This window comes from Pinus tabuliformis, chromosome 1_1, assembly GCF_031772625.1.
Source record: "Pinus tabuliformis cultivar Carrire ecotype Pingquan chromosome 1_1, CPIR1, whole genome shotgun sequence".
Classification (NCBI taxonomy): domain Eukaryota; kingdom Viridiplantae; phylum Streptophyta; class Pinopsida; order Pinales; family Pinaceae; genus Pinus; species Pinus tabuliformis.
In genome coordinates, this window is record NC_142297.1 from 981,023,839 (window position 1) to 981,042,572 (window position 18,734).

At 38.6% G+C, this 18,734-nt stretch overlaps 1 protein-coding gene across 1 annotated transcript; it reads right to left on the minus strand.

Moving 5' to 3' along the window:
* Positions 1-306: 306 nt before the first annotated feature.
* LOC149217794 (protein SENSITIVITY TO RED LIGHT REDUCED 1-like) lies at positions 307-1,017 on the minus strand. The gene has a single exon (XM_089390354.1). It carries the CDS (start codon positions 1,015-1,017, stop codon positions 307-309), a length of 711 nt encoding a protein of 236 aa, XP_089246480.1.
* Positions 1,018-18,734: the final 17,717 nt, after the last annotated feature.

The following is an 18,734-nucleotide window of genomic DNA, read 5'->3' on the forward strand; positions in this document are numbered from 1 at the left end:
AATATCACTATATTATCCACCCAATAAAATTTGCGTCCTCAATGAAATGAGAAAAGCTATCTGCATGTGATTACTAGGTTTTGCCATTCCAATGCCATGGACAACTACTTGTAATTCTGAATGATATGGGTCTGTTCCAGTCACATTTCTTATTCTTCTCACCATTTCTGGATCCCTCATGTGTTCCATGAAATTCTCGTAAAATGAAGAATTCCTCAACTTTGTCATTCCCAAAAGTATTTTCTCCATTGCTTTCTCCACTGATTTATTACATTTTACAATAGTGAATGCGAACATTTTTGGGTCCTACCTTTGGAAACCATGCAACGAGCCATCCCAATCAAAAAAATGCCAACTTAAATTATTAAAAGATCTCTCATACAATCGCCCTATTGAACAATGGCGTGCACCCCTCAAAGAAATAGTTGTATGTGGAAGTGGCATTTCATGCAGCATATGATCACTGTCCAGAACGACTTCGATTTTTTTAGTAAAGCGGTGATATGCAAAAAATTCTTTGTCCAAGTCGTAATTCTTTAAACTGTTTCCTACGATGATAATCTTATTCAAATTCTCGTGCGTCCAGTTTGCCTGCAGTACATTGTCAGTGAGAGAAAGATCAAAGTGAGGCATGAAAAAGAGCGTGGGTCTATTCACTGTCCTTCTGCCATTTTCGTTAACGGAGAGAAAATTACAGTCTAAAGCGTTTATAGCTTCTTGTTCGATAGTTGACAGTACTGGATCATACACCACGATATCACGCACCCATTCAAAATTTTCTCTCATCAAAATAGCCAAACATAACTGCATGTGTTGAGGCTCTACATCAGTGTTCTCGTTATTGTGAGGATCTATCACTCCAACGCCATAGAGAACAACTTGTAACTGTGAATGATGCGGGTCTATGCTTCTCAACTTTTCTATCCGTGTCATCATTTCTGGGTTCTCTATTTGTTTCACAAATTTTGCATAAAATGAAGATTTCTGTAACTTTTCTCGAGCGAGCTGTATCTTCATGATTATTTCCTGCACTTCCGCATTGGCTTCTGCGTCCGACTCTCCATAACTGTTTATCGAAACCCGTCAATGAATAGAAAAGGCCGTTCGATTATGGGTTACAGCTAGAAGTCCTCTCTTGCCCAACTGCAATTTCGCCCACTGGAAACAATTCCATTTAACACCATAAAAGCACGCTTCGACATATTCTAGGGATTTCTAATAATATATATGCTAGCACAACCCACATTTCATTATCGAAGGGTGGTTGTGTGCCAATAATATAGTGGTCGGCTTACTCTCCAAAATATAATAGTTGGTTCCTAGTTGTCGGCATACTCTCGGAAATATAATTGTTGGTTCCTAGTAGGGCTGGGCTGTGTTGGTTAATTTCTCAATATACATAGGATGCATATTGATTATATATATATATATATATATATATATATATATATGAATCCCAATTTTGATATTAATAATATCAAAATAGGTATGAATTTAATTATGTGTTTTTATTTTTACTTATGGTTGATAGGCCATGGTTCAAACAATATGAAATATGCGAAGTAGAAACTCTAATTGAGATAAAGATAAAAAAACATTACATCCGACAGTGGTGGGAAATACACTTCTAAAGAATTGATTTCATATTGTAAAGAAGCGGGGATTAAGGTGAAGCTTATCGTTCCCTATTATCTTGAGCAAAATGGAGTGGCCAAAAGAAAGAATAGTAAAATTGAAGAGCATGTACGAACAATGCTACTTGATCAAGACATGCCAATATTTCTATGTGGAGAGGCAACAATGACAATTGTATATATTCAAAATAGAATTCCTCATATAATTCTCAATAATATGACACTCGAGGAAGCATTCATAGGAATCGTCAAGTGTCAAAGGGATCATCATTGGCTACAGTATCTCCTCAAAGCCATATAGAATATACATCAACAAAGGGAGACACATTGACATAGGAAGGGATGTTATACTTCATGAAAATAAAGTCGAAAAGAGATTGAGGGATATTCACATTGATTCAGATGTAGAAGATCTACCCATATTGCAAGAAAAAGAAGTACAACCTAGAGGAAGAAGAATCACCAAGTGAGCCTATTCAGCATGTGGTCATACCTAGCACAAGGAAAAGGACAAATTGGTTAAAAGCCACACTTGAAGATGTTGAAGGGTATGGAGCTATGAAATGAATCTTTAGGGAAAGAAAAAGGCTAAAGAGATATTCTAGATATGTTGCATATATGACAACACTAATTGAAGTGAAACCATCTACATTTGAAGAATGTGCACATCAATAATTATGGAAGAAAGATATGCATGGATAATATTAATCCATCACGAAGAATGTGGATTGGGAAATTATTCCTAGACCTAGTGACAAATTGGTTGTCACCTTAAAATGGATCTACAAAGATCAAACACATAGTTCATGGAAGCATAGATAAATACAAGGGTAGATTTGTTGCAAGGGGTTTCTCTCAAAAGGAAGGCATAGACTATGAAGAAACATTTGCACCCACTGCATTGTATAGTACCATTAGATATTTTGTTTCATTTGTTTCTACAATGGGATGGACATCCATGAAATGAATGTGAAGACACCATTTCTAAATGGGACCATCAATGAGGAAGTATACATTGAGAAACATGAAGGCTTTGAGGTAAATGGTAGGTATACCCATGTTTGTAGACTCAAGAAGGCCTCGTATGGTTTGAATCAAGCTCATAGTGCATGGTATGCAAGAATGCATGGAAACCTTCTAAGAATTGGGTTTGTGAATATTTTTATCGATCCTAATCTCTACATCAAGGTTTTTAATAATGAGCCAATCATTATTCTATTATATGTGGATGATGTATTCATCACATGTGTGCTCACAAGAATACATGAATGTAAGAAAATGCTGGAATTTGAATTTTAGATGAAGGATATAGGACTGATGCACTATTACCTAGGTCTAGAAGTATGGAAAAATCCTTGGGAGATTTATTTGGGGCAAGGAAATTACATCATCAAGTTGTTGCAGAAATTTGAGATGATGGATTCCAAGCCCTTGATTACTCCTATGATCACCAATTTCAAGAAGCCGAGGAGATCTAACTCAAGTATCATGGATCCTACCTCCTATTGTCAGTTGGTAAGTTCTCTAATGCATTTGGTAAATACTAGGCCGGATATATGATGTTGTGAACATCCTTAGTCAATTTTAGTCAGAGCATAGTCTTGGTCACAGGATAACCGCCAAGCATATATTGATATATCTTCGTTGTACAATATATCACTACCTAAAGTACAATCGAAAGTAATTCAAGTTGATTGGCTTCATTGATTATGATTGGGGTGGCAGTGAGATTGATGAAAGAAGCACTAGTGGAGGATTCGTTAGTTAGGGATCTGCCATGATCTCATGGATGAGTAGAAAGAAAGATCATGTTTCTTTGAGTAGTGTTGAAGCAGAGTAAGCACCTTCATGTGAAGTAGGAAGGTAGGTTGTATGGTTGAGGAAGCTTCTGAAATATTTGTTTGGGAAGCCTATAGATCCTACAATGACTATTTGTGATAATCAAAGTTATATCATAATTCCTAGAGATCTTGTGTTTCATTCTAAGACGAAGCATATCAATAATAAGTTCCACTATATTAGGAACTTGGTGCGGGATGGGATAATGAAGCTATAGTATGTCCCAAAAGACGGAGAGGTAGTTGATATACTAATAAAGTCTCTTCCTAATAAGAAATTTGAATATCTTAGTAGCATGCTTGGTTTATTTGAGATTATTGATTTTTTTGACAATGATAAAAGTTAGGAAGAAATTTGTTGAGGCCTTATCTATCAAACACATTGCTTGGGAGGACATCTAGCTGACATTATGTCTTCATATCTAGTTCTCAAAGTAGTGAGGGTGGCATTGATCATGGAGCATTGACCTCAAACACGCACCTACATCCCTACGTTGATGGTTAGAAAATCAGCTTGATGGTACCTAGAGAAGTTGAAAGATTTAGTCCATTTTAGTACCACTTGGATAGATTTCCCTAGTTAGGAATATAGTTTGTGGCATTGCATTGCCTAGACTGTTGAGAGACATTAGATAGATTGCCCTAGTTTTGAATCTAGTTCATGGCATTGTGACTCCTAAACTATTCATAGTTCATATATTTTGAGATATTTTGTATGATATATTTTGATCATCTTAATGCTCATTATCGCACCCCCTACCTACCCAATGAAATGTCCTTAACCAAACTTGAGTAAGTAAGAGGGTATGACTAATAAATAAAATATTAGCTCACATGAAAGTATATAAAACAAGGAAATACGAGATAATTTTCACACTTGATACTTAGTTAAGTTTATTGGCCCAGCCTAACTCTTAGTTAAGGTTTTTGGCCCAACTTAACTTAGTTAAGTTTGTTGGCCCAACCTAACTCTTAGTTAAGGTTTTTGGCCCAACTTAACTTTTAGTTAATTTTTCTTGCCCAACTTAACTCTTAAAATTACCATAAACTCCATGGGGTGAGATATGCATTAAAAACAATGGTTATTCATTATTCTTACTATCATATAACAAAATAACGTGGGCACAGTGAACGATTCTTTGGGGACTAGCATGTATTTTAGAAGTGAATCACACATGATCGGTGGCAGAGAAAAGAAAGAAAAAAAAGAAAATTATTTTAACTTCCACGAAGCTAAATATAGCATATGTGTATCAGGAGAACTAGTGTCCATTCAGAGTTGCCAGTCCCACTAAGACAGGTAGCTATCTTAGAAACAAACAGATTAAAGTCACTTGTGTTTTCCTTTATGAGATATAGATGAGAGAGAAGCAAAGAGTACCAACCTTAGTCTTTCACTAGTCTCCTTGCTCGTTTACTCTCTCCTTTAATAGAGCTTTCACCACTCCTTTCTCACTTCTCCCGCTTCAAAGAACACCTGTAGAGTCAAGGCAACAAAATACCATCATTGCATAGAAATCTGTAACCTTCAATAATGTAGGATTAGATATAAATTAACCATATAGATGCATATACAAATACATTATTCAGAGATATACAAGCATATGGAGGAAAACTCATATAGCTTTATTGATAAAAGTAGTAGAAGGTAGGATTACAACTAGGCTATCTGATCCAACATCATCCTCCTAGCATGAAAGCCCTATTCACCTCATACAAAACAAGATCGCCCAACAATGTCTTCAAAGAGAAACCAATAGCACTTCCTTGCAAATTAAAAAATTCCAGCCTTTGGATCTCTAGGATGAGGGATCCATATATAGATGTTTACAAGAGACTGAGTCAGCTTCTGGGATTTTTATTAGTGTCATTTCACTGATAGTTCTTGGTTCCACTTGGAGATTTCAGATCTCTTACTCATACATGGGCGAATTTAGAGAGGCAAGTGTCAAATGAGCAGTTTCTAGAAGATTCTTTGAGTTTCCACCTACCAAATTGCTTTTTCCATTTGTTTGCTCTCACTCATCACACCCTAAAGAAGGGATTTCTGGTATGCATCGCACCACCCATGTGTAATAGGTGAGATGCATCCCACCGTATGCATGGAGCAGTCTATATGGTCCAGTTTTAACCAGTTCTGAGTAGGTTTTCACGGAGAACTTCTGGGAGATGATGTAATCAACTGATCTTATTCCTTTAGGGCATGAATCAACACTTTTAGGGGTTTAGAATCCCTTGGTTTATGGACATATGTGATTGGGGTTGCAGTGCCCAAATATGTCTATAACAGTTTCCCCTTAAAGCATGAGGTCGTAAATCTTTTGATGTCGGGTGAAGTGCTTTATAATGAGGATCCGAGGTTTTTCGAACTGGAAGGTTACCTGTAATAAGATACAATACAATACGTTATCTTCAAAATATTTTCATGAGCTAGCTAAGGTGGGCATTCCCATGCTCAGCTTTATAAATTCATATTCATGTACATAAGACAGACAATCGTCTATGTGGCAGACTGATGATTCTGGTAGAGCCATCATCCTTTATTTTGGATGATTATCTGTGGAGTTGTGATGTATGCTTGATGTATTTATTTTCTTGAATATATTGCAGCCTAGATGGATGAAACTAAATCCAGGGTCTTCAAACTCATTCAATCTTCACCCAAAGTACAAGTCGATCCATGTGAAAAGATGTTCTGATGTCGAACATGGAAAGGCATCGCCTGATTACCAGGAAATGATGTACGATGTTAATAGGCACGAGAGGAATCACCGATAATGATGATGACCCTCAAGGTACTGCAATACAATTCACATGGTGTGAATACATGAGTTGATGTCGAATGCCACGTAAAGCCATTGATGTAAACTTGTCGTCGGAAGTGAGAAACTTGCCATTGAGGCATGCAACCTTCAAAGTACTGAAAGGGTTGTTCCTAAGTAAACTTCTTGGATAATGAGCGGATGTCGAAAAGAAGTGACCCGTCGTAGGAGGGTCTTAATGAATCCCACATCTACGACACGGAATGGAGCAAATGATTTTGTGGAGGTGAAAAAAATCTGATGATATAAGGTTCAGGGCGACGGTCATGAAAGATGGAGAGTGAAGGTATTGCAGTGGATGAGTCGTTAGCTAGGCTGGTGAATTCTCTAAGTGACTTCTCTTGAACATATCGGCGACACTGAGATGGATTGGTAGCATTAACCTCAAGGTGGATGGTACAGTGGACCAATGTTGATATGACCAGTGAATGGAATAACCCAACACGACTCAATCATGGTGACAGAGTGAAAGTGTCATGTTCAAGAGAGACCTACTACCAATGAAGCTATTCAAGTTTTCTTCCCTTTTTCCCCAATCATTGCTGACCAGTACCTCTTTATTTTTGTCAAGCTTAAGGACGATAACATATGCTTGTTCTATAATTTTCCCTTCGGGCAAACGTGTCGCTATGTTTTAACGAGTCTAGCGACAATGAAATTTTCTCTTGTTTGCATGGACAATTTTGTCGCTATTGTTTTAACTAGTTTAACGACAAGGATAACTTGGTCCTTTTCATTTTAGAGAGTCTAAAAATGGATGTAAAGGCAACTCCAGTGGTCCTTTTTTGTAATGTAATCCCTTAAGTCTGAAAAAGTGTAAAATAATATGAAAGGGATAACTTTTCGATAGTTTTAATGAGTCGAACAAGACAAGCGCTCGATCTTTTTGTGTAATAATCCCTCAGGTCCAAAAAGATTAAAATCTATATGAGGGATAGCACTTTTGATCACTTTAATGAGCTGGAGAGGCCAATTTCTCGTAAATATTTTCATATTTTACGAGTCAAATGAAAAGAGCTGGAGACTCCTTTTTTGAGTAACGAATGATGTTTTTGGATAGCAACTGGTTCCAGGTAAGTTTTGAAACTTTTCAATCATGGTAGTGTAAATAAGGCGGCTAATAGAATCACTCGTTGCAGCTATTCCTCAAAAGGGTAAACAATCAAATGGAGGCATATGATCGGCTAAAAAAAAGTGGAGGTGATGGTAAGAACACGAACAAGGTTCAAAAGCTGATAGTCACGCGATCGCAATGGTTATTTACCAAAGGTGGGTTAATTTTTTAATGAGCTTAAACTCTATGGGAACACTTGCTCATTGCTAGGTTTATTTTTTAACGATCTTGAACTTCGCATAAAACTGCTCATGGCGAGGTTTATTTTTTTAACGATCTTGAACTTTGCATAAAACTGCTTGTGTTGGTCGTATAATAAGGATGTCTCATTAGTAGGTTCATTTTTTAGGGAGCTTGCCCCATGCACAACTTTTCTCCTCGAGCCTTTCATTATGCAAGCTAGGAACGACCAACCTAGGATTTTAAAGGGTTAAGAGCCTACAAAATAAGAAAATAAATGGTCGCTTTTCACTTGCATGCAAATAGTTTTGCATGCCCCCAGGTATAAAAAAATATAGTTTCCATGTTACCATTCGAAAGTTCTTGCATTAGCAAGATTGTTTCATCCACATTTGTAGACAAAACACTTCCTTGGATCTGTCCATCGAAATGGACAAAGGTGATTCTAGTTCCAATCACCTAACCTTTGATGGAGGAATCCTTTTCCAGACTGATCCATTATCCTAAACAGTTAGGATTGTTAGACTAGTCATATTCCTACGTGGAAACCTACCTTATATCTGGGGTTTTTCTGCAGATGCAGACTAGGGTGCATGCCTCCTAGGTTTCAGTCACAATTCACCGAATCACTCGCGATCATCAAGTGGATGGATTGGAGATTGATTAGACATTCCTTGTGCAAAAAGACAAGTTAGGGATGGCATTTGACTAATAGTTGTGTTTGAACCTAGGAATGAAAGTTGGTCAACGAGCTGGACCACTCTACCTTCATGTGGAAAGAACATCACTCAGAAGAGTGAGGAAACGATAGCTCCCATACTATAAATGTAGTCACGCCGAAGGAGTAGATTGTAATCTAGAGGTCCTTGGACTACCATCACGTTTAGATAAACTGTTTTCCTTCTCAAAGTTATAGGAAAATTTGGAAGGATCCCTAAAGGTCGACTGGTTCCTTTATTGAAGCCTGTCAGATTTCGAATCTCAGGTAGAAGCGATGGTGAATCATGTTCTTTCCAAGCAGTTGAGGAAAGGATGCTCACAGAAGCCCCTTCATCTATGATAGTACCAACCATGATCATTCTGTAATCTTGTACTATGATTCAGAATGGTACATTAGATGGTAGGTGGGGTCTACCTAGCAGATTCCAATTGAAGGAAATGACCAGGTTGCTCGGAGGTGGGACCAAATAAATGGCTGGATAAATCTCTAATGAACTTCCTTCCTATGGTAAAGGAATGGGTAGATTGCCCCCATGTTCATCAGAGTCTTTGTTTACAAGGAGAATTTGAACGATGTCGTTCTCATTCTCTTTGGTGATAGTATCATCTGAAGGTGGGCCCTCTAAAGGCAAGATTGGGTTGACTACCGTCTCGACCTGTTGAATTTGGTCCAGTGTGGACTCAGAGGGTTTGTCTTCAATGATAGGTGCTTCAACCGACAAAAATGGTGCGTCAATTGGATTTTCAACTAGTGATGGACTCGACAAGAGTTTCTTGTATCCAGGAGGAAGTCACTGCGGTGAATCAAGACGGTTATCTGAGACTCTTTTAGCTTCATCTAGGAAGGGACAATGGTAGAGGGAATGACCCCCTTCACACAGTCTACAAGGAAATTTAGATCTTCCATTTTGTCCATTGACTTCATTTTCACTAGTTAATGATGTTCTCTCAACATGATCGTCAGAGGTTGAAGACACCGGATTGTGAAAGTGGGGAGACCAGTCCCTCAAGATCCATGGGATGCAGGGAAAATCTCGATGATAGTGGCCTCCCTTGCAAATGACACATGGAGATTTAGGTTTGGAAGGTGCAGTGTATGGATTTTCACCAGACGATGCACGATTTCCCCCTTTCGTGGTTGGATTCTTCTTCTTTTTCTCCTTCCCTTTCTTCTTCTTCTCAGTCACTTGGTTTTTAGCGTTACTAGCTTCACCAAGCGAAGAGGAAGAATGATTGGGAGAAACAAATGAAGTAGAAGGTTGGAGAGCAACTTCATCTTGTTGCTAATTGGATTGCTGAGGAATTACGGTGTTTTGAATGACAAGGGTAGAGAAAAGCCATACTGGTAGGCCAACTGTGAGTCTTGGGAGGGAAGATGTAGCCATGTGTGGAGCACCAACATCCCCCCAAGAGGAGAAGGGACTAGGATTCCCCCTAGGGGATATCCTTGATTGGTAGACCCCATTTCTCAAACCTAAAGACCAACGAGGGAACGGTGACGTTATTCTGATTAAAATCAATTTTATGATGCTTTGACACAACTTTCTTTTTCAATTTTTAAGATTTGAGAAAAAGCTAAAGATGACTCTAGTCACCTTTGATTTTTAATGAGCTTGAAGTGACTAGTGCTCAGATGGACCTTTTCTTTTAAGGAGTCTGAAAAGGAACGAAAGTGACTACTCTGGAAATTTAGACAGAGGGATTACCAAACCAATAGAAAAACTACAGAATACTTTTTATGATATGGCAATCAATCTTCCCAAATGCTGTGCTCAGTGCATTGTGATTGATAGGGTGGCAGACATGGCTTCCTAAGGATAAAGGATGTAGCCTATTGTAGTGTCCCAATATATACTTGACGATACATGGGAGAAAAAGTTCGTACTGGCACTTTTCATCTCAAAGAGGAGGAATCACCCAACCTATGATGAAAGCGATAGTTACCAAGATTTACGACACTAGAATACATCTCTAGCATAGACTTCTAAATGTTGTGCGTTAGGTTCCAAAGCATTTTTATGTTCATTGAAATTTATTTTAAAGTTGATCCTTCTTAAGAAGTTTGCCTTTAAGGTTCATAGCATGATGTAGATATACAATTCCTAAATATGCAATCTAAGATGATAAATATGTTGGAAATAATACTAAGTGGGGGGGGTGAATCAGTATTATCACATTAATAAAAACTTTTCATTTCCATATTCAGATTCATATATGCTACTTCCACAACTTCGTATGATTCAGTTAGTTGATCCTTAATGAGTGCATTAGAACATTATCAACCATATTAGCAGTAAACTGGTGCAGTAAAATAGAAAAAATCATCACACATAAGTCACACACATGAACACCATGATATAAGGTGGAAACCCAATGTGGGAGAAAACCACCTGCTGCAAGTCATCTCAATCTTCTTCTTAATAAGAAAATCCTTTTACAATATTTATGTACTGGTGCAGTCTTATACTAGTACGCAGGCTTCTACCTGGAGAGAGCTACAACCCTCGTCTCGTTCTCCAGACTCTCCTGGAAGGGACCTACGACCCCCTTTTCTCTTGTACTAGTCGATGTACTAGTACACAGGCTGCTACCTGCTACAATTCTCCAAAGTTCTCAACTGCTACTAGAAGGGAGCTACCACCCCCTTAGCTCCTGTACTAGCTAAGATACTAGTACGTAGGTGCCAGCCTACAATCTTCTCTCTTCCGGGTACCATGTTTCATACATTTTCAGATTGGATACACCTGAAGCACAATACATAATCTGAAAGGCCACGTTTCATCCAATTTTCATACTGGACCCTTTAATATCATTGAAGCACATAATTCTTTTGAATCACCCAATCACCAGATCAATACACTTTACAAGGATAGTATGTATGATCGCAATCAGATCTAGTTACCCAAGCATCAGATCCATATACATGACAGTTATCACCCGATTTAGTCAACAGAGGCTGATATTAAGACCAGAACAGAGGATTTACATACTGCTGCACACCCGGAGGCTAAACAAGAAAAAAACTTAATATTGCGCACTTAGAAACCTTTAGTAAATAGCAAAAGCGGCTAGAGCATATATAAGAAATGATTGCAGCTTTGTTAAAAAGAACCCGTGGGTGACCGCTCCCACATCACCTCCTGAATAGTGATTCTCCACACCCGAAGAGACTTCTGTCTTTTTCGTGTCTGCCACTGCACAGTTTCATTAAGATCTTCAATTCATAATCGATACCTTGCTACCGGATCCCCTTTCTTTTTATATAATCACGCATTTGATAAAACCATGAATAGAAACCATAGGATCTGAAAACCTGAGGCGCAACTGTTTTTGACCAATCTTCTTAAGAATAGGCTTAAGCAGGAAAACGATGAAATGTTCCAAACCTAAAAAGGCGGACTTTTAACTTAATGCATTCAAACTAATAATATATCAGGTCCAATCGTTATTGCTATCGACGCCTGCCCATCTCATGGTTTATTCCTGATGTCTGATCCGATGGATCGGATGCGACATGCCCCATTAGCTAGCCTTTATTTATATATCGGGTCAGCTCCTCATCGCTAACAATACATGCCCGACGTCCGATCTTATGGATTGGATGCGATATGCCCCATTGACCACCCTTTATTTATATATCGGGTCCGCTCCTCATCGCTAACAATACATGCCCGTATCATGGCCTATTCCGACGTCTGATCCGATGGATCGGATGTGACATGCCCCATTAACTAGCTTTTATTAATATATCAGGCCCGCTCCTTTCATCGTTATCGGTGGTTTGAAGTGGGAGGCTATTATAAGATGGGCGAACACCGCGGATGCGATTTAATATGAAATTCTTTTAATTCCTTCATCGGGTCCGGCCCCTCTTATAGCAATCGGAGGATTCGGGTGGGCAACCCTTTATGTATTCTGATATACTGCAGATGCGATATTTTTATAAACCATGTTTTGATTCCTTCATCGGGTCCGCTCCCAATCGGAGGTTTCACCAAAGTCACATAGCCGGACCCCCGATGCGCATATACGTCGAACTGCGGATGCGATATTATTATAAGCCATGTTTGATGCCACCATCGGGTCCGCTCACAATCAGAGGTTTCAACAAAGTCCAATGTGCATATATGTAGAAATGCGGATGCGATATTATTATAAGCTAGATTTAATGCCAACCATCGGGTCCATTGCGATATACTTCTGGGTCACACAGCCGAAACACCATTGCACCGATATGCCGAAACACACACACATATATATATATATATATATATATATATATATATATATATATATATATATATATATATATATATATATATGGGTTTTACGCACCCAAACACCTCCCGATAATGTTAATACATGCATATGTGGCCTAATCACTCCCGATAATAATTTAGCATGCATATATATGAGAAAAAACCTCTATTGCTCTGATAAGCTCCCAATGGCTCAATGGCTCCCAATAACTGCTTCTTTTTTATATAAACATATGTAAATGGTTCCTCTTGTCTCCTCTTGGCTCTTCTTGTCTGATATGCCCTGTTTTCTCTATTTATCTCTTCTGTAGATGTATATAAGTGAGATGTTCTTCTATGAGTGGGTTTCCATCAAGTACAACACATGCATCATAATGCCAACAATCTCCCCCTTTGGACTTGATGGCAACAATACCAAATCACTCTCCCCCTTTGACATCAAGGGCAAAGGGCGAACCAAGATATTCTCTTTCCTAGAAAAGCATTCTGCTGTTCATACTCCCCCTGAGTACCTGCTGAAATCTCTGAATGAGCTCCCCCTTTGTATATGCCAAGGTGTCCCAATTTTTCCATGCTACATGCTGAAAGCTCTGCTCTTTCTGAATTGTGCTATGCATGCTCCCCATAAAATGTATGATCTGCTCCATATCTGTCAACAACATCTAGGCCAGCAATCATGTTTTCCTTCTGTTCTCCTTTCTGCAGCTAACCCACCTGAAACCAACAACAACTAGAACCAAAAGCTTCTAAGATAATTCCAACAATGAATTATGCTCCCCCTGAACCTTGTATGCGTATCCCCCATAAGAACCTCGCGTACAAGCACCAATCTGAGAATTAACAGTAGGATGATGTATCGACAACCCATAGCTTTTTCCTGAGGTATTCAAAAGTCTCCCTGGGCAATGGTTTGGTAAATATATCAGCCACTTGTTCCTTAGAAGAAACATATTCCAACTTGACCTTTTGTTCAAGCACTTGTTCCCTGAGAAAATGATACTTGATCGGTATGTGCTTGGTTTTTGAATGCATGACTGGGTTCTTTGAAATGTTGATTGCACTTGTATTATCACATAAGATGGAGATAGGTGGAGTACAAGTGATTTGGAAATCCTGTAAGGTCTGCATCATCCAAAGAAGTTGGGTGCAACAAGATGCAACAACCACATATTCTTCTTCAGCTGTATATAAGGAAATTGAACTCTATTTCTTGCTAAACCATGATACTAATCTAGAACCCATAAAGAAAGCTCCACCACTTGTTCTTTTCCTGTCATCCACACTTCCAGCCCAATCTGCATCTGTGTAAGCATGAAGTGTGAGATATGTGTCTCTAGGATACCATAAGCCATAGTTTTGAGTTCCTTGAAGATATTTGAACATTCTCTTTACTGCCTGAAGATGAGTTTCCTTTGGATTTGCCTAAAATCTTCCAGCTATTCCAACTGGATGCATGATGTTTGGTTGGGTACCTGTCAAAAAAAGTAGATTCCAATCATAGATCTCTATGTTGGTTGATGAACTGCAGCTGATTCATCATTCGCACTAAGACTGCATCCTGTAACCATGGGGGTACATGCTGGTTTTGAATCTTCCATGCCATACTTCTTCAAAATCTGCTTGAGGTACTTGGTTTGAGACAAGAAGATACCCTCTTTATTTTGTTGGATTTGCAATCCAAGAAAGTATGTCAGTTCACCTAGCAGGGACATTTCAGATTCTTTCTACATTATCGAGGCAAAGTTTTGACTCATAGCTTCTTCATGTCTGCCAAAGATAATATCATCTACATACACAACAAGTATTAGCAACTTGTCATTTTCAAATTTTTTTTTTATATAAAGATTGTTGTCAGCTGATCCTTTTGAAAAATCTTGTTGATGAAGATATTTGTCCAAACGGTAGTACCAAGCCCTTGGCGCCTGTTTAAGACCATAGAGAGCCTTTTTCAATCTACATACAAGATTTGGATCATTTCCAAGAATGAAACCATCAGGCTGCTTAATGTATACTTCTTCTTCTAAGTCTCCATTCAATGCACTAATCAACCATGTATCCAGCCAACAATCTTCATCTATAATAGGAATCCTGCATCATAATTGAATTATATGATCTTTATGTATAGTATGATAGTAGCGTATGAGTGACTCATTATCAAGAGAGGAAGATGTGTATTCAAGCTTTGTACTTCTCCTTATGCTTATGAAGATCACCATGTAAGCACCATAAAGAATCAACCATAAATCTGATCAGAACGCCAACTATGTAAACCCAAGAAATATATGAGATGGACAACTTATAACCATATCACATCATTTAGCCAAATAAGCATCATCACCAAGGACTATTAACCATAATTCCAACAATGCATTAAGAGCATATGCTCCCCCTAAACCTGTGCCATCTGTCAGATCTGATCATGCATATTAATAAGAAGTATCAAGACATCATCAATATCAAGTTAGAACCAAAATACTTCTAACCATCATATCCACACATCATTAGCAAAATGCGACCATGATCAATTAGAGCAAAACTAATCCTTTTCTTGAATCTGTCCCTACTGCCTTTCTTCAAACAATCATATACGCGACTATGCAGTAACAAATTCGCGTATATATGCAGCTTCCCTTTATCAATATTGTGTAGGAGATTGAAGTTTTACACTTCCGGCTCCCTCTGTTATGTCTGTATAATGAACTTCCTTTTTCTTCCATATCTTCAAGTGTGATGATGTTTTCTCCTTTTGGTGTGATGTCCGTGCTTTTTTCCTACATTCCTTTGCTATATGTCCAAGCTTGTTACATGCATAACATCTTACATGTTTCATATTCCTTTTGTAGAAATCAGCAGCTTTGTGACCAAACATATTGCAAGCAAAGCAATATCCATTAAAGTACCTTGACTGAGATGATATGTTTGTTTGATGATCTTGAACCCTTCTTCTTCTACATCTGGCTGCAACATGTCCAAGGTTATGACATACATAACATTCAACATTATTCATAGGAGGAGTAAAATACTTTCTTTGAATAATTTCTTTCCTTGGTTGATGATGAGATTGACCTTTCATCTCTTTATCTCCTTGTTGATCATTTTAGATTTCTCTTTAGAGTTCCTTGCCTCACCTTGTGAACTAGATTCACCTTCAACAGATTCATGAAAGCCAAGACTAGTTTTGATAGCAGGAGATCTTTGACTATTAAGAATATCATCCAAGACTTTAGTACTATCTTGAAAACGTAAGAGCTTATCCTTTTCTTCTAATTTACTTTTCAAGATATTTACCTCAACCTGAAGTTGTTCTTCTTTTTCTAGATATTTCTTCTTCATGTCTTCTTCAGCTTTCCTTTCTTCTTCCAACTGATGCTTTAGCTTGAGAATCTCCTTTTCTTGTTCTTCATTCAGATCCTGTTGCATCATACCTGTTAGTTCATCTTCATTCTGAAATGATTCTGAATCTAAAGAGCTTCTTATACCTAATCCCCGATCAATTCTCCCATTGTCATAGTTCTTCCGAGATGTTTTCTTCTTCTTATGAGCTTTCTTCTTAAGCTTCTTTCCGATTGTTCCACGGATCTCCTTCAAGCGATCAAGCTTCTACAAAAGGACCTGCTCTGATACCAATTGTTGGAAATAATACTCAGGGGGGGGTGAATCAGTATTATCACATTAATAAAAACTTTTCATTTCCATATTCAGATTCATATATGCTGCTTTCACAACTTCTTATGATTCAGTTAGTTGATCCTTAATGAGTGCATTAGAACATTATCAACCATATTAACAGTAAACTGGTGCAGTAAAATAGAAAAGATCATCACACATAAGTCACACACATGAACACCATGATATAAGGTGGAAACCCAATGTGGGAGAAAACCACCGGCTGCAAGTCATCTCAATCTTCTTCTTAATAAGAAAATCCTTTTATAATATTTATATACTGGTGCAGTCTTATACCAGTATGCATGCTTCTACCTGCAGATAGCTACAACCCTCCTCTTGTTCTCCAGACTCTCCTGGAAGCGACCTACGACCCCCTTTGCTCTTGTACTAGCTGATGTACTAGTACGTAGGCTGCTACCTCCTACAATGCTTCAAAGTTCTCAACTACTACTAGAAGGGAGCTACCACCCCCTTAGCTCTTGTACTAGCTAAGATACAAGTACGTAGGTGCCAGCCTACAATCTTCTCTCTTCTGGGTACCATGTTTCATACATTTTCAGACTGGATACTCCTGAAGCACAATACATAATCTGAAAGGCCACGTTTCATCCAATTTTCATACTGGACCCTTTAATATCATTGAAGCACATAATTCTTTTGAATCACCCAATCACTAGATCAATACACTTTACAAGGATAGTATGTATGATCGCAATCAGATCTAGTTACCCAAGCATCAGATCCATATACATGACAATTATCACCCGAATTAGTCAACAGAGGCTGATATTAAGACCCAAACAGAGGATTTACATACTGCTGCACACCCGGAGGCTAAACAAGAAAAAAAATTAATATTGCGCACTTAGAACCCTTTAGTAAATTGTAGAAGCGGCTAGAGCATATATAAGAAATGATTGTAGCTTTGTTAAAAAGAACCTGTCGGTGACCGGTCCCACATCACCTCGTGAATAGCGATTCTCCACACTTGAAGAGACTTCTGTCTTTTTCGTGTCTGTGGCTACATAGTTTCCTTAAGATCTTCAATTCATAGTCGATACCTTGCCATCGGATCCCCTTTCTTTTTATATAATCACGCATTTGATAAAACCATGAATCGAAACCATAGGATCCGAAAACCCGAGGCACAACTGTTTTTGACCGATCTTCTTAAGAATAGGCTTAAGCGGGAAAACGATGAAAATGGTCCAAACCACAAAAGGCGAACTTTTAACTTAATGCATTCAAACTAAGAATATATTGGGTCCAATCCTTATTGCTATCGGCGCCTGCCCATCTCATGGTTTATTCCTGACGTCCCATCCGATGGATCGAATGCGACATGCCCCATTATCCAACCTTTATTTATATATCGGGTCTACTCCTCATCGCTAACAATACATGCCCGACGTCCGATCCGACGGATCGGATGCGATATGCCCCATTGACTGGCCTTTATCTATATATCGGGTCCGCTCCTCATCGCTAACAATACATGTTCGTATCATGGCCTATTCCGACGTCTAATTCGATGGATCGGATGCAACATGCCCCATTAACTAGCCTTTATTAATATATCAGGTCCGCTCCTTTCATCGCTATCGCCGATTTGAAGTGGGAGGCTATATAAGATGGGCGAACACTACGGATGCGATTTAATATGAAATTCTTTTAATTCCTTCATCGGGTCTGACCCCTCTTATTGCAATTAGAGGATTGGGGTGGGCGACCCTTTATGTATTCTGATATACTGCGGACGCGATATTTTCATAAACCATGTTTTGATGCCTTCATCGGGTCCGCTCCCAATCGGAGGTTTCACCAAAGTCACATAGCCAGACCCCGACGCGGATATACGTCGAACTGCGGATGCGATATTATTATAAGCCATGTTTGATTCCACCATCGGGTCCGCTCACAATCGGAGGTGTCAACGAAGTCCAACGCGCATATATGCAGAACTGCGGATGCGATATTATTATAAGCTAGATTTAATGCCACCATCGGGTCCATTGGGATATGCTTTCGAGTCACACAGCCGAAACACCATTGCACCAATATGTCGAAACACACACACACACACACACACACACACACACACACACACAGATATATATATATATATATATATATATATAGATGGGTTTTACGCACCCAACCAACTCCCGATAATATAAATGCATGCATATATGGGTTTTAGTAAGCCCGATAGCTCCCGATAGCGATAATGAATACATATATGGGTTTTAAGCACCCAAACACCTGCCGATAATGTTAATACATGCATATGTGGCCTGATCACTCTCGATAATGATTTAACATCCATATATATGAGAAAAAGCCTCTATTTCTCTTATAAGCTCCCAAAGGCTCAATGGCTCCCAATAACTGCTTCTTTTTGATATAAACATATGTAAATGGCTCCTCTTGTCTCCTCTTGGCTCTTCTTGTCCAACATGCCCTGTTTTCTCTATTTATCTCTTCTGTAGATGTATATA